This window comes from Phyllostomus hastatus, unplaced genomic scaffold, assembly GCF_019186645.2.
Source record: "Phyllostomus hastatus isolate PE091 unplaced genomic scaffold, TTU_PhHast_1.1 phas_contig_40, whole genome shotgun sequence".
NCBI classification, from domain to species: Eukaryota; Metazoa; Chordata; class Mammalia; order Chiroptera; family Phyllostomidae; genus Phyllostomus; species Phyllostomus hastatus.
In genome coordinates this window covers 63,068,218-63,086,204 of record NW_025333872.1, presented here as the reverse complement: position 1 = coordinate 63,086,204, position 17,987 = coordinate 63,068,218, and the positions used below count along the sequence as shown (strand labels likewise).

The 17,987-nt window shown below is 42.4% G+C and overlaps 1 protein-coding gene across 2 annotated transcripts in view; it reads right to left on the bottom strand.

The window, feature by feature from the left end:
* NT5DC1 (5'-nucleotidase domain containing 1) overlaps window positions 1–12,459 on the bottom strand; it is a 115,090-nt gene extending 102,631 nt beyond the window's left edge. For both annotated transcript variants that reach the window (XM_045843773.1, XM_045843774.1), the window contains exons 1-5: window positions 12,267–12,459; window positions 6,692–6,783; window positions 4,918–4,989; window positions 2,637–2,743; window positions 923–1,002 (exon numbers count right to left, since the gene is read on the bottom strand). In XM_045843773.1, coding sequence (XP_045699729.1) covers window positions 923–1,002; window positions 2,637–2,743; window positions 4,918–4,989; window positions 6,692–6,783; window positions 12,267–12,359 — 444 coding nt within the window. In that variant the 5' untranslated portion in view covers window positions 12,360–12,459. The remainder of the gene's footprint in view (window positions 1–922; window positions 1,003–2,636; window positions 2,744–4,917; window positions 4,990–6,691; window positions 6,784–12,266) is intronic.
* Between the last annotated feature and the right edge of the window lie 5,528 nt (window positions 12,460–17,987).

Below are 17,987 nucleotides of genomic sequence, written 5' to 3'. Positions count from 1 at the left end.
AGGTTAAACACTTGTATTCCTTTGCTTTATTTAAAAGCAGTGAGCTTCTATTTTATAACTGGACTACATTTTCTGAAGAGGCAAATAGAGGTTTAGGCACATTGTTTCTGACCCAACCTTCAAAACATGAAATTTTAAATGGGTGTGTGTATTTGTGCCACAGAAGACTGAGGCAGGGACCAGGCATGAAATTTTTTTGCTGGCACATGGGACCAATTAGTGGAAAATACAGAGTTAAAGTCACATTGTAGACATTGAAGATAAAGATGTTAATGTAAGAATGTTCAAACATAAAGATAATTTTTATGAGATAATTTTATAATTTGAGTGAAACTGGTGACACATGCAGGGGGGCAAGATCACAAATGCTCTGCAGAATAATGGTTTTGCAGCTTCCTTTATGCATTGAAATCAGGGAGGAAAGAAGGAAGACTACCTGGAGGTGGGAGAAAGCAAGACGGGGATCAGATTACAGGGGAGTTAACAGGATTATGGACTCTCTCGTGAGTGGTCATAGTTTATTTCAAAGGCATGTTAATCTAGAGGCACAGAAACAAACAGACAGGGATTGCTTAAGGCAAAGATAAATCTTTTGCTAAAGACACCTGCCTGAAGCTTGTTGACCAACCATAACCTGCCCAATTAAGAATTTATGCAGATGCCAAGTTCTGTGTTTTTCTCCAGACTTTTGCACCCCCTGCTGGAGAAGAGGTGTATTATCCTTAAGGGGAAAAAGTGGTCACTGCTTTAATTTTCCAAAACGTTTTGGCCAAATTCTGTTTTTCTTCCTCAGTCACTTCTGAAACCACAAAGAAGAAACTGAGTAAAATCTCAATTCAAAAGACATATATAATTAAGTGCTCTGATTTATGACTAAGTATATATATATCACAGCTTTCTAAAAAAATAACAGAGTTTTCACCTTTGTTAAGGAATCCACCACTCTGGCACACAGAAGAGCTCCTGGCAGGTCAAAGTAGTTATCATAAATATAGTATTTTCCTAAAAAAAGAACAAAAATTTAAACTGGGAACAAATTATTGCCACCTTTATGGGGCATGCACAGAAATCTGGCTGAAGAGACACAAGATTTTGGTGTAGTAAAGTTAAAGGAGCCTCCATTTCAATTCAGAATGGCTCCATTGACAGGCTACCATCATCTTTCAAAGGTTTAAGCTATGAGGGTGCTTCAAGAAAGTTAGAATATAATATGCATAAATTAAGCATTTTATCAAAAAATATTTAAGTTATATTTTTAGACCAAAAAGGGGCTATATCCCAAATATAAAGTGGATTAGGAAGAAGCCACAGTTTGTGCTATTAATGTCCCTGAATTTCAAAAGAAACAACCCAATACTGGAGTTCCATGAAGCGCTCCACACCACAGGCCTCTGTTATATCACTGCCTGGCCCCTGGGCACCTGCAAGGGAAACAGTTCCCTGACCGATCCAGTTAAGAGCAAATAACCTTCAAGGCCAAGCTCAGACGACCCTGGGTAAATTCAGCACCAAAGGGAAGCTGCGGATTTTACTGGAGAAGGGGTGGAGTAGTAGTAAGCAGCTGGGTCAGTTGGGCGAATGTTCTTTTCATGGCTGGGGAATACTTTGTTCTCTAAAACACTCCCTGTTTCTGAATGGGTATCAGAAATGTAGCTGTGTGCCTAGCTTTTCGTAGTTATTTACAATCGCCTACATCCAGAGAGACAACAGCTCTCTATCCTCACTGAGTAAAAGGCTGTCCACCCATTTAACTGCTGCTGGTTATTTTGAGTTGGGATGTGCGAAAACATTCTAAATCTAACCCCAATGGGAAGTCTAGTGTTTCCTATCAACTTACTTTATCAAGAGTGCTCATACTTCCTGACATTTTCATCTCTCTACAAAAACAAAACAAAACTCTCAGAAGACAGCAAATGTAACAAACAAAGGAAACAATCAGGGCAAGCAGGGACTCCAACTACTTTCAGGGCATTACATTCTCTAGAGCAGAACAGATACATTTTGAAACTATGTAGTGTATGGGAAAATGGCAAGAAAAATTAGAAAAAAAACCCTGACAATTATAACTTTTAATAAGGTCTGTTTATAACAAAATTTTAATCATTTCCCATTACTTTATGCACATCCATGTCTGTATATAATTTTTGAAAACTATCTTCATGTGTAGCCATGGTGAAGCTCTTTAAAGACTAGAAAGAAATGTGTAAAATCATTTCAAATAAAGAAAAAGAAAGGTGAAGGGAAAAGATACTGGAACTGGCAGTACAGAGAGGAATTCCAGAAAACAGGAGAGGTAGGTGGTATGAATATAAAGAGAAATGGGGGGTGGAGAAATAAAAATGAGGATTGAGCCTGTAACAAACTGATAAAAATACAGATGACTAAGGAAGGTATTATTCCTAAATGCTAGTTTTTTTCCCCCAGAACAAGTGCTAGAAAAAGGAGTATCAAGAAAATCTTAACCAAAACAGGACCAAATGCCAAAGAGAAATCAGACACGTGTGGAAGAAACATATATCCTATTTTTATAAAACCGAGCAGGATGCAAGAGAGGCCTTCTTCACGTCCTCATGCAGCAGGCCCAGAGTCCAAGACAAAAGGGGAGGGAACGGCAGTGCTGCCCGTGTGAGCCATACCTGAGCGGCAAGCCATTCCAGTGTCAGACATGAAGTACTTCCACTCCTTCCTGCCATACTCCTTGGCCAGCTCCTCAGGAGCCATCATCCTTGTGCCGTGGCTTGCCCTGGATTTGGGAGATGAGGCACAATGCTCAGCAATGGCGCCCTTGAACGCCCCTTCCTCCAGCCTTGCTATTGTCGATCTCCCCTAAAATTAACAAAAGTTTCTTTTTGTTTCTGTTTTCACTGGGATGCCTTCACCATTTAGGAATCTATACAGCGTTTTCCTTGACAGCTCTAGCTCTTCTTCCATTTTATCTACCAACTAGCAAGTAATTGGGAGGAGCAGCTTACTGAGGTCCACATTGTGGTCACTGCTGTGGACCTATAAGGTAAAAACTATAAACTATCATCTCTCTGGAAGGAGCAGGACAATACCGTTTCCTAAGACGCTGTTGTATAACTGTGAAGATTAACCTAACTGGAAGAATTAAAAAACAACCGTGTGGACTGGGTCTGGGAGCAGGAGAGGAAGAGCGGCAGGTAGCCGAGTTAGCGTGTGAGCAGTGCTGGATCTGCAGGAGAGGTGGGAGGCACCTGGGGGTAGCCAGCTCATGGGCACAGGAGACTGTGAAGATGGGCGAGCAGCCTGCCCATTCAATGACATGCCATGGCTAGAAACACAAAGGATGACAGCGAGATCAATGTGACAAAACTTAATATAGCAAGAAAGGGTGTAGCTACTTTCTGCACTCACAATATTGCTCTTGCATCAGCTGGTCCTGATTAAGGACTCTCAGCCAACAGAGAAACAGCTGATGTTTTATGTAGTTTATGAGACATGATCGTGCCAGCCAGTATCATCATTTTCCCCTGGTGCTATATTGTCATAACAAAGCAAATGAAAGAAAAAAGAAATGTAATTAAAGGGGCAAATGGAGGAAAATCACAAACATTTTCCTTTTCATAAAGAGGTTAATGTCTTAGAAAGTGACATGTAGAGATAGAGGATCCCTGAGTGAGAAATACGATCAGACAAGGAAGCTACTGTATTTGATGAAAGCAGGCATCAGGGAGATAATAAACTAATAAATTCAGGAGAAGTGGCGTGTTAGCTAGGACTTGAATGGAGAGGGTCAGACCTTGCAGGAGGGGTGCTGGGAGAAGGGGAGACAGACATAACAATGAAAGAAAGAAGCAAAACTGTGGAATGCTTTCCATTCTTTAACCCAGGATTTAAGATAGATAAGTGCCTTGTAATAATATGACAGCAGAGTTAAAGGTCACGGTCAAAGCTGCACTGTGTATGTAGGAGGATATATATATATCTATATATATGCGCATACATGCACTCTACCTGTTTTTGCCCAGGGAAAAACATGCAAGTGAATACCAAAATAATCCGAAGTGGGCCACACCAGCAGCTGCAGCTAGCTACATCTTAGGGGAAGCTCTGGGGGAGAGCGTGAGTTTATACTGCACCAAAAAGAATGATGTATCAAAAAGGAGAGTGTATGTTAGAAGGAACCTGCTTGATCCTGCTCTCCTTGGGCAATTAGTATAAATAATAAATCACACAGCTGTGTGGCCATGTTTACTTGCCTGTACTATCAGTTTGGGGGTAAAAAATAGATGCTCACTCCGTGATGCTCTCTGTAAGACTCAGAGCAGCGGCAGCAGCTGCTTCTCCATTGCTTGCCCTGCTTTTACCATTCCTCAAAGGGCTGGACTCACCCTGAGAGGAGGGAAGGAAAGGGAGTGAGCACTGAGTGCAAGAGAGACTGATGACAATCTGAAGAGTCTAAAAAAACTTCCAGAAGGAGCTGGGACACAACATGAATCCTGCATGATGGGGGCGAATTTGCATAAGTGGAGAAAGAGAGACAGGTGTGCACAGAGCACCAACTCCCAGCCAACATCCATTCTCTCCCTCTACCTTAATAAAAAGAATTCCGATTTTACCCCAGGTATCTCTCTGCACACCCACCTCACACAATGGAACTCCAAGGCTCTTTTGCAGTAGGGATGGCCAATGGCAGGAGGCAAGTTATTAACATTTTATCATATTTCCTGCAAATAGCTCTGATGAGCTAAATTTAAAGAAACTAGATGTTTAAGTCTAATGCTTAGGATTTGTATTTAAATGTTCAAAGGATTCAGAGACTTGCAGGCACACAGAGAGTCTGTCATCTGATAGACTGAAATTATTATTTAACCACACCTTAACAATGAACTGCTGTAAAGAAATAAAGTGTCTTGAAAAGAGTGAAGTTTTGACTTCACAACTAAATTTTATTACCTGAGAACAGTGCCATTATCTGCAAGTTTAATGAAGTTCCCATCTTCCAGATCCAATGCCAAGCCCTTGCAACTAAAATAGAAGTGGTTGGTTACCAATCAATTCACATATTTACCTAACTCAAGAAATAACCTATCTCTTCAAAAAGTCACAATTCAAAAAGGGCAGTCTCCCACCCAGGCGAGTGATATGTTAACCAAACAGTTAAGAATATCCAAGAACTGGAGGGTAGGATTAAGGGTGGGGGTGCGTGGGGCGGGGGAAAGTGGTGGTGGGAAAATGGAGACCACTGTATTCTAACAACAGTAAGAAAACAATCGAAAAAAGATCTAAGAACTCTAAAATTAAATGTCATCTGGAGCAAGTACATAAAGAAAACTGTTATGTGAGCAAAGGAAGGACAGCATGTTCCTTTTCCAAAATCCCTAAGCTTTTAAAAAGAGAAATAAAAAACTCAAAGAGAACCAAAATGAACATCATTGCATGTCTATGTTAAAAGGTGAAAATGTTTCCCATTGCATAACACACACTCATATTCTGCAAGTGAACATGTTAGCCAGTTTTTTCTTATTCATTAAAATTTGCTTCACTTTAGGCCAGGTTATAAAACTAGCCCTCTGGGTAAGGTACATTATTGAAAACATCTAAAAGAAAGGCAAATATTAAGTTTTAGGTTCTTCACTGTAAAAGACTTGTGGGATTTGGGGAGAAACATGGGTACAGAGTCATTATTATAAATAAGAAAAGCAAAGAGGTGCAATGGCCACCAAATACCAAGAGAATTAAACAAAAGTGACAGGGCACTTTAGAAACACTATTTACTTTGGTCCACAGCAAAACTTCCAGAGTCAGCAGTTTCATACAGTAAAATGTCTGTTTCTTCATTTCACAAAAGGGATAAACCAAAAGGCACTAACCAAACACTGGAGGAACACATAATAGGTGAACACCATTGCTCTAGAATTATTTCTGCATGTATTTTTCATGTGATTTAGTATGACTATTAATTTTCAACTGAACAATTTACAGTAGTTTAACAGAATTTTGTTTGGTTTTGTTATTCAGGTGAAGAAGACAAGACAAAGGGCGCTGCGGGAAGTTGAGAATCCTCACCCAGGAAGGAAATACCTAGAAAGAGTCTTAGACAAAGGAATGTCTGTCCAAATTACAAAAAGCCAAATGTCCGAATTCAGATACTCATTCCAAACATGATGACTTCTGTATCTGAAGGGCAATAAAACAAAACTTTTTGATGCAAATTTTAGAGAGTTCTTAAGACCTCTGAGACTCTTAATAACAACAAACTTAACCAGGTGTCCAAGGTAGTAGCATATCCTCTGAGCTTGTTTGCATGTTTAATTAACGAAGTCTAAATGTAGAAAGGATTTTTTTGTTTTAAACTTTCACCCGTTATGTTAATTGATTTTTGAGAGAGGAACGGGGGAGAGAGTGGGGAAGAAGGTGGGGAGGAGAGGGGGGAGAGAGAGAGAGATCAATGTGAGAGAGAAACATCCATCCATCAGTTGCCTCTGGTAGTGCCACACCAGGGGATCAAACCCACAACTTCTGGCGGACAGGATGACACTCCGCCCGAGCCACCAGGCCAGACCAGAGGATTTTAAATCATTAAACGTAAAACTTTTCATAGAGAAAGCACTTTGTCCTTTGACCCAATTTCACATTTCACTTTCTGCCTCCGCAGAAGAGGAAGCATTAACATTTTATCAACAGCAATTAAAAAGCAGAAGGAAAGTGCGAACTTTAAAGAACCTACCAGAAATCCCAGTCCTCTGGAGTCACAGTGAGCAATTCCTTGTCATATCCTTTCTCCTTGACCAGGAACTCTGCAAAGCTATTATAAATGAGCTGTAGCAGATACGGGGAAAGGAAAAAGAGAGGTTAGATATAAACTTCACTATTCATACTTAATTGCCCAGACATGAAGACCTGATGGAATCAGTCACAGGGCAGGTACGGGAGGCAAGATCTGTAATTATACAGCTTTTCCGTGTAATCTCCTTCACAAGCAATTTAACCACCCCTGTGAGCCGAGCCCCAGGTACCTGTAGTGCCTTTTTTATTCTCCCAAATTATATACCACCATCAGTATACAATTATACAACCAAGGACAGTTATTCATCTTACTCCTGAATTCTAAAGAGCTGGAGATCATTAAGACTTGGCAAAGCTTTGTAAACTTATCTAACACATGACCAAGGTGATAAACATACTGACCGCCTTAACATTACATCTATCCTTGATCTGTCCTTGCTAGAAAGTTCCCACCTCAGGTGATAAGTTCATTCAGATATCTGGACCCACAGAATGGAGGCTGCCCTTGGCCCCAGACCAGGTCACAGATGCGAAGCTAAATCACCTTCAGGAGAATATCTGTCAAGGACACCCAGCACACACCACTCACAATCCTCCAACTCAGGTTTAGCTCACCTCACCCTCAGAAACAGGACCTTCCCGGCTCCTGAGAAATCCCTGACCTCCTAGCCAATCACGTTCTCTTTCAGCGTTGCCTCTTCTAATGCTCTATAAAACTCACTCTTTCCCAAAGTCCTCCCGGGGAATGGTCCACTGCTGGTTAGACACTGTACTCCTGTAATCCATGGATTGTTTTCCCTTGAATATAGGGCATCAAACTGGTTACTTGTTTCAGTTTTGTCATTTGCCACAAAGGAGTCTCAAAGAGAAATATACATGGGCACTAGGCAGGTGATCCAAAGGAGGAACCATGCAGCCTCCATCAGATACAGAAAATATCTCTTATTCTTCCACTTTAAGAAAAACTGAGGAAAAAGGACAATGGAAGGGAAGCAAGCACAAAGATTAATGCTTTGCTGATTTGTTGACAGATCTGATTTCTTAACAACAAAATCCCAGCTTTTTAAGTGAAATGTTTTGTTTTGTTTGTGAAGAGCTGGCTCAATGTTTTAATAACTGTGCATGCCAAACAAAAAGCAGGCAAAAGGGAGATGAAGGTTTACATCAGCTCCACCCTATTCTCCTTGAGGGAGTGTTCTAAGGCCTGTATCGCATACACTTGAACCTGAGGCAGAACCGTGGTCTTGGGTCAGACTTAAGTGCCTAGGAGGGCACACTGAGCAACCTGCCCCTTCTAAACCAAGACAGGTTAGATAGCGTGGGACAGCACAAGGGGGAAGCAGGTATAGACACAGCCAAAGGAGTGGGAGAAGGCCTCCCTGAGATGGTGCTGTTTACACTGACACCTGCGAGAGCAGCACTTAGCCAGGTGAGTCCAGAGGGGAGGGGGCTAGGGTATGAGTGTCAGGAGATGAGTGTGGAGAAAGCAAAGGTTCCTGGTCAAACAGAGTTGCTCTGTGCCGCAAGGCTAATTAAAGTCACTACAAATGCACCCCCAATGCAATGCAAAGAACTTTGATCCAAGTCAATTGTCACAGATGCACATTACACCAACACTATGTATCAGTAGTTTTCAACCCTGCTGGTGATTCAGAACTACAAGTGATGGTTCTTAAAACCACCAGAAATTCCAATCTGGACAGTGGGAAGCCCAGATGGGGCCCCTGCAGGATTCCTGAAGCCCAGGGATATCTGCACACTACTGATTTATATGTTATATAGATTTCTACTCAATCATTTAAAAAATCAATCAAAATGTGCTGAGTTATTCTGAAGTGCAACATTCTAGGGACAATAAAACACACACACACACACACACACACACACACACACACACACTCCTGCCTGCAAGGAACCAGTGTCATGAGATTAACAGACGTAAAGAGCTTAGAGCCATACCTGGCAAACAAGTAAATTCAAGGTAAGTATTACTATTATCAGTCATGTGCTGGTTTTAAAAAAGGGCCCTCACTTGTAGCCTCTGCCCATTTTCGTGATATAAATACTCCCACCCTGGCCAGTTTCCAGCTAGCGATGGTTGCTGTACATTACTAGACCTGCCTCTGGTCAAAGCATTTTTTTCAGCTTTGGGCAACTGGAGTTTCTCACCCGCTGGGCAATATTGATTAAGACTTGGGCCTATGATTCCAATGGGGTCAGATTCCTTCTTGAGACAAAGGAGCCCTTTCTAGAAGGGCTGCCAATGGGGCTGTCCATAGCTGTGTTTCTTCCCTCTCGGAGGAAACACTTCTGTAACAGGAGAGAATGGGGTCAGTGTGCAACGAGAATCAGAGAAACGGGTGCTGAGAAAAGCAGGGGACTCTGTGCCTTTGAACACCCCGTTCTAGTCCCAAGGCCTCAGTTCTTGAAGCTTTTCCCTACATGATACTGAGTCTCCCGAGAGGCTTGCATGGCACAGGACCTCCACCGCCAGCTTCCTTCCTCTTGGGGCTCAGCTGCCAGACTCCCTCACGGTCTCACTTGAGCAACAGTACACACTCTACAGTGGCTGCAAGTTGGTGCCCTGTCGGCCATACGCAGAGCCTGAAGTATGTTTGGTTCCTAACTCAAGATGCCAGATAAAATTATGAAATACCTAGCTAAATTTGATTTTCAGATAAACAACAAATACTTTTTCAATATAAGCACATCCCATGACGTGTCTGGGACATATGTATACTAAAAATGTTTTTGTTATTTGAAATTCATATTTAACTGGGTATTCTGTATGTTTCTTTGACAAAATACTGCTGTTTGAAAATGACCTAACATTTAAAAATTGAAAGGCTTCTCATACAGTTTAGGTTTCTAATTTTTTCTTTTAGAGAATTAAGTCTGGCAAGACTGAGGCATCACTCATGACAAACACAGGCAGGAGTCAAGTGTGGCTGTGTCTGCAGAAGGGGCACACACTCTCCCAGAGCCCACTGGCCCTCTCTCGCACTCACGCACTTAGGTTAACTGCCTGGCTCCATGCACTTCTGAGTCTGCAACCACAGGAGAGCACAGGGGTCTCTTTTCGGATGGCCTTCCTGAGACCCCAGGGGAGGGGACACATCCAGCTCCATATTTGCACAACACTCTGCACTTCCATCTCTCATCCCAGCCTCTCCTCTGAGGTTACAGGACACAAAAAAGCATGGTGGTGGGGTCAGTACCCAACAAGCCTCTTTGCCTTCTGGTTGACCCTGGATAAGCCCCTTGTCCTTTCTGTGCCTTGCTTTCCTCACCACCAAACAGCAACTGTGATGATAATCACAGGGCTGAGGTATGAATCAAACACGTTCGAAGCAGAATGCTTTTAGAATAGTGGCTCTAAGTGCCATATTTGGTTATTAAAATACCTATTATCTACCTATGCATCCTACAATTATCTAACAGACCTGCTATTTGCCAGGCATGCAGAACACACAATAAACTGCCAGACATGACCCTGTCAAGGAGTCATGGCTCCAGGGTCTTGGAGGTTCCAAGAAGTAAACAGGAAAATGCAATACCGTGTGTAAGTGTTATGAGAAATTAAGGATTTTATGGAAAACTGGAGGTTGGAGAGAGGAGAAAGGGTCAAGTTTAGAGGGCTAGGAAAGGCCTTGAAAAGGGAATGCTATCTAAGATGAGACCTGACATATGAGAAGTCAGTGTGATGAAGGGAGGGGGGCCCCAGGCACAGGGAACAAAGAGCCAGCTGCAAGGTCCAGGCAATACAGCCCTCCTCACAGTGGACCGGAACTAACCTTTCAGCAACTCAGTCCCATCTAAGGCCATCTGAAGGCCTGTGTGCTATCTCAGTGTCCCCAACTCTATTAAGGTGCTCAGCACACTGCAGGTACTTAAAAATTTATGAACCAAACTGGATCCAAAGCACAACAGGTTACTGTTTCAACCTTTAAACATCACATATACTGAGGCTTGTAGTCAAGAATTCTTGCCTTCAAGGATCTTGTATTCTGAAACCTTGTGCTTACACATGCTTAAATTTAGCTGTAACATGACAGTGGTTTTTAACAATATTTCTTTGAAATGAAGGTGACTAGAGGAGATGCAGAAAACGTGAGCCAGGAGGAAATTTTAAAGACACAGAGGGGGAAAAAATATGAATCAAAGTAGCGGCCAAAGGATCAAGAAGTAAAGAAAAGCCTTCTTAACTCTCAACATAGCTAAGGCAACGTCTGTACAACAGGAAAGCAGAAAAGTATAAGAGCAGGAACAGTACACTCACTTTTTTTAGCTTCTGTGCATAGAAAATGAGTGATTCTGATACTTTTTTGACCTCTGATTGGGTACCTCAGCTGCCGATGGGAGCACTGCCTTTGCCATAATGAGGAGCCTGGGGCTGTCTGCACCCATGGCCTAGAGCACCACTCAAAAACGGTGAGGCTTCAAAATGGTTTGGGTGCCGACTGTAAAAGCAAATACAGTACTTGCACCTGCCAAACACTGCATTATACATCTATTACCTGTCTAATGCTTGTAACAATCTTTTGAAATAAATCCAATTATTAGCCCCACTTTACAAATGGGAAAACTGAGAATAGACGTGGGTTGAGTGATATGCCCAAGGTCACAGGACTAGTAACAGAGGGGCTGGTGCCCTAAGCTAGGCAGACTGACCTTGGACTCCTCACTTTGACCACTGTGTTCATAATCACTCTTTTCTGTTTGGATGCGTATATCTTTGACCCAAAAAATAAGAACCTGCTAATTTCTCACAATGTTTTCTTGTGAAACCAAAGGAATGAGGGGTGGGGGAGAACAATTAATTTGAGGGTACAGGTGTGGCATCGTACATACTCCACTTTCCCGTCCTTCCAAAGCACAGGGAAGACCCAAACTTTGCAGGCCATTGTTAGGATTACACTTATTAAAGGTGGATGGAGAAAATGGTATTTTCTTCTTTTGGTAAAAGGCAAAACTAGGGCTAAGATATCTTAAATGGCTTTTGGCTAGTGTTCCTTCCAATTCACAATCTTTCCCTGCCTTAGCTGTTTAAAAACTGACAGGTGGTCGCATGGATGTGCAAGAGGAAAAATGCTGCCGGGGAAAACACAAGCCCTTGACCTGGTGGCTGTGGAGGCGCACTGCTTGCCCCAAAGGACTCGCAGAGAAGTTCCAAGGCCTGGGATCTGCGGGGACAGCTCTAGCTCCGCCCTTCCTGTGCTTAAGAACCATTTCCCCAGCTCGATCTTGAACATTTTGTCCTTCCTTCCGCCCTTTTCTTGAGTAACCCAGTCTCAAACGTGACATTCTGGCCGGTCTCAATAAGTCCATGTCCCACGCATGGGACGAGAACCAGAGATGCACACTGTCCCCCACCTCGCGGTGGGAGGCCGACTTCTGCGCCGACACCGTGGCCACAGGCCCCGGCAGTGCTCGCCGCCGCCTAAGCCGGGAGGAAACGCCAGCCTCAGCCGCTACGGAGAGCAATCCGAGCGCCCTGGACATCCCGCGCCACTCACCGGGGCGCTCTCGGGCAGGTTGTAGCGACACAGAGTGTGGTCCAGGTCGAAGCCGACCACGTCGCCGGCGGCCAGGGAGAAGTGCTGAGCCATAGCTGCGCTGGGAGCACCGGCCAGCGCCTACTCCAGGGCAGAGACAAACAGCGCACAGCGCACGGGCCGGACGCTGCGGGACAGGACCCGGCAGGACGCGGTGGGGAGGGCGGGGTGGGGCGGGGCTGCGCCCGCCCCCGGGACGTGGCGTGGCAACCTTTCGCGCTTCCCGCGCCGGGGAGCACCGCCCCTGGGCACGCTTCTCCCCGCCCCTCACGCGTCCGGCTTTCCCACCCCTGTGCCGGGCCAGTTTGCTGTCATTCACCTGGCTGATTCTGCCAGTGGGCTCCGGACGCCGGGATTCCCCAGAGCAGGATGCGACCTGGAGCTGAGCCACTACGGCGGCGACCGAGGGCGCGGCTAAGCCCTGTTGGCTGTTAGCTCTTGCCCCGAAATTAACCAGGGCTTCGCTTCGTTTTGAAGGCGCCAGGGAAATGAGGAAATTGTAAAGTTAGACCTGACCTTGTAAGACTGTGGTGACAGTTTTATCTATTAATGTTCCTCTGACTATACTAGCCTAGGATGTGGAAGATTTTTCTCGCCCACGAGACTATGTGTTGAATCAAAAACTTTATATTCCATAGTAAATTCCTAAGTATATTTCTAAGTAGTAAAAGGAACACTTTTCACATTTCACTCCCTGGAGCACCTTAGAAAATGACATTGATTAAGGAAACCAATATTGGTGTAGTTATTTGATTATCCTATTCTTTATTGTAATGAATATTTCTATGAAAGGACACCAGAAACTTCACAGAATATACTGCAGCCGAGAGAACTTTAGGCAAACAGAAGGTTTTAAGGTTTTAATGATTTGAGCGACAATTTTCTCAATTCTCCAGGACTGTTTATAACTAGTATCCTTTTATATGCATAGGAGAAAAGTTAATCCATTACGTGCAATGAATCCTCCCGGCATTTAATTCTCTCTGAAAACCGCTGAATATGAAGGGCTAGGACTTAAAATCATTTAAAAGAGAAAATACAAATTTCCTTATTAAAAAGAACACATATATCTATTATTGTGTTGCTTCTGTTTTAAATTTGAAGGAACTCTTTGTCCAGTGGGAAAAAATGACTAGTCATGATATAATAAAAATATAATTGATTAGAATTTTATGTTTAACTCTTAGAAACACTAATTCTTATGAGGTTCATAAACCAATCAAGGGATTAATTTAGTGTAATAAATAGTTCAGTCTGGTATGACACATTATACCTAGTGGACCCATCAGAATAAATTGATAACTTGTTCCATTATAACTCTTAAAAACCCCAAACAAATCTCTCTGGAACAGGAATAGGAAAGAATCTTCAAGAGGATTGAACTGTTCACTCATAACAGCCCAACAACCACGTCTTTAACGTTTGTGAATAAAAAGAGAAAAGGTTACATTATTTCATAGCTAGTTCCTATTTCCTATTCAGGAGTCTGTTGGCTATATAGCGTTGACCTTAGCACTCCTCTCTGCCCTCTGTGGGAGAGTACCTGCCAAGGTCCAATTTCCAGGTAGACTTCACATTGAAGGCCATGAGCCTCCTTGAAGATATCTTGTTTTATGATTGAAACAGGCATGTTAGGGATTTCACTTAGTAATGTAAATGTACAACCGCTTTTACTGCTAGAGGGAAGAGCACAAAGGATTGTTTTTGATGACTTAAGTGGTCCTGGGATTGCAGTTGGCCGACAGACCTGGACTCGGTCAAGGACAGTCATATATACTTGCCATGTTAACAACTGTCATATATTTTATTCCTCATATCCAGAGAACTCTTGCGCTAGAGAATCAGTGACATTCACACTTTGTGGGGCAATTTAGCAAATAATCAAATTTCATCATCCTGAAATATCTTACTCCTCCTTGAGCTCCACTCACCTTTCCTGGTCAGTGCCTCAAATCTCCATCTAACTCCTCTAAGAACATGTGACATGGCTTCCCTCCCTTCCCCCGGTCCCGACACAACCCTGGATTTAATGACAAACATTCGCTTTCTGTCATAAGGCTGTTTTCAACTAAAGATATTTCCTTTTTGTCCTGTGTATTTTATCACATTTACTGATACAGTACCACAACTCTTTCATTATCAACCAAAAGTTCATTGTTCTACTCAGATGCCAATTAATTTCTGTTTCTTTGAGTGATATATTACATACTAGAACTGGTACAACTTAACACCAAAACAAAACAAGACAAAACAAAAATGAATCCCCTAAACAATCCAATTAAAAAACGGACAGAGAGCCTGTATAGACATTTCCCTGAAGAGCACAGACAGATGGCCAATAGGCATATGAAAAGATGCTCAACATTACTAATCAGAAAAATGCAAATTAAAAACCACAATGAGATATCACCTCACACCTGTCACAATGGTTTGTTGAATCATCAATGAATCAACAAACAACAAGTGCCGGTAAGGATGTGGAGGAAATGAACCCTTGTGCACTATTGGTGGGGATGTAAATTGGTGCAGCCATTACAGAAAACAGTATGGAGATTACTCACAAAATTAAAAATAGAGATGCCATATACCCAGCAATTCCACTTCTGGGTATTTATCCAAAGAAAACAAGTACACCAATTTGAAAAGTATATGCACTCTTGTGTTCCTTGTAGCATTACTTAACAATGGCCAACGTAGGTGCTTATTGATAGATGAATGGATAAGGATGTGGTCTATATATCTATATCTCTCTGTGTCTACTGCATGAATTCAACTTATATGTGGAATCTAAAAAAACAAAACTGATGAATAAACAAAAAACAGAAACAGACCCTCAGATACAAAGAAAAAGCTTATGGTTGCCAAAGGGGAGGAGGTTGGAGAAATGTTGAGGGGGATGGAGTGATGTGTTCCCCCCCCAGTCCCTACGTTGAAGGCCTAAGCACCCCCCCCATGTGACTATATTTGGAAAGAGGGAGTTTCAGGAAGTAAGTATGGTTAACTGAGGTGGTAAGAATGGGGTGCTAATTTTATACAGCTAGAAGAGGCCGGAAGAGGAAGAGACCACAGATAGACCTACATGCACAGGAAAGGCCACGTGAGGCTGCAGGGAGAAGGTGCAGTCTGTGAGCCCAGAAGAGAGGTTTAGCAGACACCAGTTTTAATGACACCATGATCATGGACTTGTAAACTCCAGAACTGGGAGAAAATAATTTTCCGTTGTTGAAGCCACTCAGTCTGTGGTATTTGTTAAGGTGGTCTGAGCAGACTAATATGGTCAGTAAAAACTGACCATGTGGAGTGCAGGGATTGAGCAAAAAGGAAAAAGGACTCACGGACATGAACAATAGTATGGTGGTTGCTGGGGAAAAGGCGGTATAAGGGGATTAAATGGTAATGGAAAAAATACAATACAGAAATTTAGAAAAATAAAATAACTCAGTAAATGTCTCTTGTGGATTTATGGTATCATATGCTAACACCTATATTGTAAATGTTATTTACTAAATTGTTATTTTGTGGTGGAGGAAAATGGCTTGTTTATTTTTCAGTAGATTAAAATGTGCTTTTCCTAGATTGTAATGTTCAACTTTTTATATCATCTCAGCCAATCTACACATCTTCTCTGGGCCATATAATTTGTTTAAGGGGAAACAATAAAGTTTATTCAGAAATGTGGAAAAGATGACATATACAAATGCCTAAAAATTAATCACTACATCATTTAAATATTGAATACTAGCCATTTATCTAAATGGAATGAAAAGCTGACTTGTAATACTCAGCTGTGGCCTTAAGATGGCAGTAGTTCTACATTAGGAATATGCTTTTATTTGATTTCTGTAGTAATCTTAAAATCCTTAAATTTTAAAAATAAAAATCACATTATTTTCTTATTTCCATTTCTCCTCTTGCCACAAGTAAATAAGCCTACTTAGAATTTTTCTGTGTTTTTTTTTTGTGTGTGTGTATGTGTGTTTATTTTTGATGGTGAAGAGGGAGCATAGGAAGAGTCTTTTGGTAGGAAATATCTTATTAAGATTGTGTCTGAATAAAGACCTAAATATTTAAATTATGAAATGAGTACCTCTTGAAGCTAAAGTATGAAACGGCTGAATTGTAATTCAAAAGATCTCAAATGGCATTGTAATGATTGAAATTTCATTAAGTTTTGTAGTTAGGTTCAAATAATCAACTTTAACAGTATATGATGGGGAATCTTGATTTAACATCTGTTAACTTGGGAATAAAATGTGGGTAAACTCAAGCTAAACTCATGTAGTTCTAGTTTAAACTCTATCATTTCCAGTGTTTGGCAGTCTTCCATAGACACCCCTGACCAGGACCAAACCTGTAACCCAGACATATGCTCTAACAGGGAATCGAACCAATGAACTTTAGGTTTGCAGGATGACGCCAAACAACTGAGCTACACCAGCCAGGGCTCACTATCATCTTGATAGTCACGTCACCATACTTCCCTTTGCCTTGGCCATCCTCCTGGAAGTGTGGGGATTCTAAATTCTAAATTGCAGTAGGGTTAACATGCTGTCAAGGAGTTTGGGGAGAGACTTCTGAAGGTCCGTTGTTAATGGGATCCATACAACTGCTTTTCCCTGGCTGAGCTGTCTCTGTCAGCCTTTGGTTGCCTCTGGCCACACAGCCATACTGTCGGCAAATCCCTGCTACATGAACTCTGAAACACCTCCAGTTACTGCATCATCAGAAAAGTCTTCAGTTTTAACCCAGACCTTGGGACCATCTCAGGTTTGCCAGCCCACACTCAGCCAACCTGCACCTTTCTTGAGCAGTCCCAGGAAACCTACACAGGAAACTTCCAGAAAAGGAGAGTATCCTGATAGGGGAAGGGAGGGTGGCTACCTCAGACCCTCTCAATCTAGGTGTGACCACTGTTCCTTTTCTTGGGATTGTCCCACATTGTCATAGGACACTCTGCAAACTGTCTTCTTTGAGAATTCCAAATGGGAATCAGGACCCAATTTTCTCTGCTTTTGGGCTGCCAAGTTCATGCGAAGGGTCCTTTGCTTACCAGGTGGGGATTTAACCGTGCAATGGGACAGGGCACAGGGACCCTTTCTCAGGGACCCACACTAACGGCCAAAAAATGAAAAAATATATTACACAGTCAATGTCCAGGAACTACCTTTGTCCTTAAGAAATCACTGGAAACTTTTTTTAATGCTAAGAGAATGCTCCTATATCAAGCTTCTTCTTTCAGATTTTGCTGCTTTTATGGTCCTTGTGCCACACCAGAGTGCACGGGTAGGTAGAGTTCTCGTGTCTCTTTCCTTATCACTATCGGTAAAAACGTGTACTTCCTCAAGGTTACTCTGATTTAAGTACTGCATCTTTCTCAATGATGCTTTATCCTAAAAGTAGAGCCTGAGACAAAGACTTTGCTGCAGGTGGTTCATTTGGAGATGATCCCAGATATCAGCAGTGAAGTAGGAGAGAGTAAAAACCAATAACAATACAAAAGGCATCATTAGAGTCACTGGTGCAGGCAACAGTGGCTCAATTCCATTGGGATGTTCCATGAAACACTGAGGGTCTTTCCCAGAATTGTCCACCAGAAGAAGGAAAGACTGACTCCTGTTCTCTCAAGGGCAGTTAACCCACACACCACTTTCAGGCTGTGCTTGTGCTGGAGCTCCCACAGCC